Source organism: Pinus tabuliformis, chromosome 5_2 (genome assembly GCF_031772625.1).
Source record: "Pinus tabuliformis cultivar Carrire ecotype Pingquan chromosome 5_2, CPIR1, whole genome shotgun sequence".
NCBI lineage: Eukaryota > Viridiplantae > Streptophyta > Pinopsida > Pinales > Pinaceae > Pinus > Pinus tabuliformis.
Genome location: NC_142306.1, coordinates 776,531,261 through 776,536,475, shown reverse-complemented (window position 1 = coordinate 776,536,475; position 5,215 = coordinate 776,531,261). Strand labels below are relative to the sequence as shown.

Sequence of the window (5,215 nt, the reverse complement as noted above, 5' to 3'; positions counted from 1 at the left end):
AACAAATAAGGCTACATCCAAGGAAATTTAAAACAAAGTTTCTGTGAAGTTATTTTTCGATCTACTGGATGCATTTGTATATGTTGCCAAAGGAAATTATACATAGGATCGATAAAATAACGAATAGATTTCTTTGGGCAGGTAAAAGTACAGGAATGAAATATCACCTAGTTCATATGTCCACCATAGCCCAACCTATTCAAAGTGGCAGATGATGTATATTGGATACAAAACATTTTAATATTTCATTGGTCACAAAATCCCTTTAGAGGGCACTATATGGCACAGGGATATGGAAACATATGATGAAGGGGAAATACCTTCGTCATATAGAATCTACACAGCGGATTAGAGAAGGGGCAAAGGAGTATAAGGGTGCATCATACATTTGGCACAGTATGATGAAAAATAAACAGTGGCTCTTTGCTAGGATGAGATGGGAGATTGGCGATGGTCGGCACATTCATATGGGTTTGGATGATATCAAGGATATGGATGGTCATCATTCCATTTCTACCCCGATGTTATATTATTTATCCCAGATAGGTATTACTTACATCTGGCAGGTGGCTACTGAGCTAAACAATAATTTGGGTACTCAAACGTGGCAGAATGCGGAGACTATGTGGTTGTCAGGGAGATGGGATATAGAATGGAAGGATCGCATCCATTATTTAATACATGTTGGATCTTTTCTCTCCGATGTTGACGATAAAATCGCTGGGTGGGCACAAATAACAAGAGACAGAGTGTTGTCAAAGACATATTCCAGATTCCATTTAGATACAAATGATGAAAGACTCCAGTGGTATAAAAAAACATGGTACTGGGAGATTCCCATGAAGTTGAAATGTTTTAATTGGCTAGTTCTACACAACAAGTGCTTACTTGGGATATATTAATCTATAGGGGATTTCAAGGTCTAGACATCTGCTCCCTATGCTTGGAAGTCATTGAGGACACGCATCACCTATTTTTAATATGTCCATTTGCGAAAACTATTTGGGATGGAGTTATGACACTACTCAACATCAATAGAAGGTGTCAACAGGGATCGATTAACGGATGGCTATCCTCCTGGTTCATTTCACATAAGAAACACTCAACACTACCCTTTTATATATTCTGAGGGATATGGAGATGCAGAAATAAAAATATCTTTGAACAGAGAGAACCAGAGATCAAAGAAATAATAATAAAGGTTGATGCATACTTTGGGGAGATTGGACCAATTATTAGAAAAGGCCATAGAAGAATCATAAAGTATATCGACATTTGGAAGGAACTCCCAACTGGTTTTTTGATGGGGCATGTGAACAAACAAAATGTGGATGCGACGCATATATTGTAATGGAACCTGTCATGTTTTACCATTTTTGGTGGGAAGGAGAAAGGGGCACAAACAAACGAGCATAACTTATTGCATTATGAGGAGCACGCCTGTTTTTCGCTCAAGAAACTTTTAGGCCTCACAGCCATATCAATTACGGTTTCCGGCAACGATGAGATTACGCTCGTGGAGGGCCCTTCGTCCCCGGCGGTTTTTGGTTCTTGAGAGCTCGATTCACCCTGTTCGAATCCTGGCGGATGCGGATTTCTCTATTACCTGTAGAAATCAATTCTACGTTCATGGAAATCTCATCCGTGTCATTATTCCCTAACCTCTGTTTTGGCTCAGCGCCCGTTCTGCAAATCGGGCAAGTTGAATGCGAACGGTAATTGACCGAAAAATGACCCAAAATGAAAACCGTCTTCGAAATTAATTTCCGTCGACAAAGTTCGCGTTAATTGCTGGAAATGGACGTTGGGAAAGTTACCCTCTCAGTGCATCTACGATTGTGATTGTCCCTCGGTTTCGATCCCGTGATCTCGTGGAGCATTGGGGAAGACCCTCCCCTCTCTGCCTCTGCTCAGAATTCTCTTCAGTGAATGCAGAGCAGTTCTTGAGGACTGCGATCCACTGTGCAAGCACACCTGTTTCTCGCTTTCAGGCCTCCCGGCCACATCAATGGCGGTTTCCGGCATCGAGGAGATTCCGCTGGTGGATGGCCCTTCGTCCACTGCAGTTTTCGCTTCTTGAGAGCTGGTTTCGCCATGTTCGAGACCGGGGCCGATGCGTATTTCTCTGTTACCTGAAGAAATCAATTCTATGGTAATTGAAATCTCATCTGTATTATTATTACCGACCCTCTGTTTCGGCTGAGCGCCCGTTCTGCAAATCGGGCAAGTCGAATATGAACGAAACCACATGTCGATGCATTCTACGTGAAAGCTGTGTTTGCAATTGGGCAGAAACCGGGCTTTCTCGTTCTCCTCGAATTCCGACAGACAGACAGCGCATTCGAGCGCGTCTTTGAAGCTCTGCGCTTTGTACTCGAAGACGGGCAGAGATTCGATGACGCGCGCATCCAAACCCACGTTGAGGAGGCTCAAGGTGCAACGCCCTGGCGTTTTGGGCAGAGGCGCGCCTTGGCCCGACGGGCGACCTAGGTGGGCAACCCATGGGCGACCCGTGCACGACGGGCGGGCGACCGGGGTGGGCGACCCGTGCACAACGGGCGGGCGCCCCGGGCGCGCGACCCGTGCACGGCGGACAGTTACAGGTTTGGGCGAGCTGCGATTTCGGCGAACAGAAGGCGAGCTGCGGACGAGCCGCAGTGGTCATGAACGCAGGCACAGCTACCCGAACCGGCGAGACGAGTTATGGTTGAGACTCGGGCGAGCTGAAACGATGAGTCGACCCGAGGGCGACCCGCGCCAAACAGGCGGGCGACCCAAGGGCGACCCACACCCGATGGGCGAGCCAACGAACAGAGGCATGACCGCGAGCTGGTGGACACGGACATGGGCACGAGTTGGTTCAAGCACGAGTGTGGGCGGTTGGGCGTGTAGACGTGGACGAAGGAAGGGCGACCCGGGCGGGCGCCCCTCCATACGACGGGCGGGCAGAACACGACAGCAAAACGGAGTGCGACAGCAAGACAGCAATGCGGCATAAGGCGGACGCGACGAACAGCAAATGGTGGCGGACGAGTGCGACGATCTTATGAGCTGGTTGCGATGTTCTTGGGAGCACTTACAAAACACATATGAAATAATGCGAGGAAGTGCGAAGTTTATAAGGGCGTAGGTCGACCTTGCCTTTAGGCAAAGGCCGACCTACCCTTAAGATAATAAAGGGGCTTCAACGCATATGTTTTTGGGTCGGCTTGAAGAGCTGACACCCCTTCGTTTTGGAGCTAGGATGGCTATATATGTATGGCGCAGAAAGGTCATTTGCAACCAAGCACTTCGCTCTCTCTTGGTGTTCAATCTAGAAACAAGAAGGACGCAGAAGTGCGCATTCCTCATGCGCATAAGTGAATAAAGTGCACAGTTGAACCGGGAATTAGTTTGGAGGTCGAACAGTTCACGGTGAAGACGATTTGGTGCGAAAATTGATTCGGTAGAGTTCTGAGAGGCTCGGGTGAGCTCGCTCTAACCGAAGGTAATTGGTATCGAATTGTAATCGGCATTCTTGCCTTTGTTGTAATTATTCTAAGTGTTGGCCGTGGGGTTGCCCGGCACACTTGTTGTATTGAAAAAGAGATTCATAATATACTTGGGCGAACTCGTACGGGAGTTGCCCCTCCCATTATAATTGTGTGTCAATGTTATGTGCTCGGTTTACATTGCATATTGATTATATTGGTTATGAATGTTTATGAAGTTTTATGCGGTTTACTTGGTTAAAGAAGATTAATTAAGTATATTAACGTGGAAGGCGTAGTCCAGTGTATGAGTATTACGAAAAAGAAAATACACGTTGGTGCCGCACCCCGCCGGAGAACGGTCGAAAGACTACCGTAGACCTGGGGGCGTGACAGGTGGTATCAGAGCTCGGTCTAGAGCTGGTGAGCAGGGTTGCTCACACACTTGAAGTTGGCAGTTGACAAGGTTCTTGCAGGTGACTTGGGGAAGCCAATGAATGGTCGAAACAAGGTCGCAAAAGAAGATGGCCGCTAACTCTCAAGCCGGGTCTAGCCATACAATGAAGGATCCCGTGAAGGATCCTCATCTCGAGTTCATGGGAAAGGTGATTGAAAGAATGGAGACTTTGGAGTCTTCTTGGAACCAAGATGTGGACTCGCTTACTAAAGAACGAGAAGCCATCTCGAAGGTTAGGGAAGAACTTGAAGAACTCCGGACACAAAACGATGAGCTCAAAGCACAATGTGAGTACAACGATCTTATGTGTACTCGATTGGAAGGAAGGGTCAAGGAAGTTGAAGAATCAAGAGATCAAGGTCTTGCAGTGATCACGAACTTGAGGGGAACTCTTGACAAGGTAAATAAAAGTCTTGATGAAGCCAAAAACGAGATTACAGTATTGAAGAGAGCCATGAGGTATAACTCAGGTGGAGGAGTACCCCATGTAAAGGTCAAAGAGCCGGAATCTTATGATGGTACAAGGAGTGCAAAGACTCTTGGTAACTTCTTGTGGGACATGGAGCAGTACTTGGAACGGTTAAGTCTGCCTGATGGGGAGACACAAGTCAAGGTGGCCGCTCAATTCCTGACAAATGATGCCAAGATGTGGTGGCGAAGGAGGGTGGATCAGATTATCAATGGAAATGCTGATGACATCAATTCGTGGGCAGACCCATTTCAGTCCTCAGGATGAAACATGGGAAGCAAGGACAAAGATCAAGTTCATCAAACAAACCGGGAGCTTACAAGCATATCAGCGAGAGTTCTCAAGTGCAGCTTTGGAACTTCCCGATATGGCGGAAAGAGACAAGGTGTTCAACTTTATTATTGGGTTGAAGCCTTGGGCACGCAATGAGGTGAAGAGGCAGAAGATAAGAACACTTGAAGAAGCTTTTGCTGCGGTTGACAGGTTGGTGGACCACTATGATGAGACTTCTAATAAGGAAAAGAAGTCCGATAAACCGAAAGACAAGAAGAAGGAGGATACTCCGAAATCAGATGATGGTGCAAAGATGAAGAAGCCTTTGAAGTGTTGGTTATGTGAAGGACCACACACGGTGAAGAATTGCCCATCTAAACCAAAGATAACTGCTGTTACACAACCTGCTGAGGAGGATGACAATGCTTCTGTAGGGATGATGCAGATACTTGGTGCAGCTGCTACTACGGAAGTGCCTTCTAGGAGGGATCCGGAAAGAAACAGGTTGGAGTATGTTCAGATGAAGATTGGTGGGGCCGATGTACT

General features: G+C 46.8%; 1 protein-coding gene across 1 annotated transcript; it reads right to left on the bottom strand.

Annotated features, from left to right (window-relative positions):
- Positions 1-1,588: 1,588 nt before the first annotated feature.
- On the bottom strand, positions 1,589-2,934 carry LOC149161579 (uncharacterized). The gene is made up of 2 exons (XM_089434928.1): positions 2,684-2,934; positions 1,589-2,641 (listed from the first exon to the last, which is right to left on the bottom strand). Exons 1-2 carry the CDS (start codon positions 2,932-2,934, stop codon positions 1,831-1,833), a joined length of 1,062 nt encoding a protein of 353 aa, XP_089291054.1. The 3' UTR covers positions 1,589-1,830.
- Positions 2,935-5,215: the final 2,281 nt, after the last annotated feature.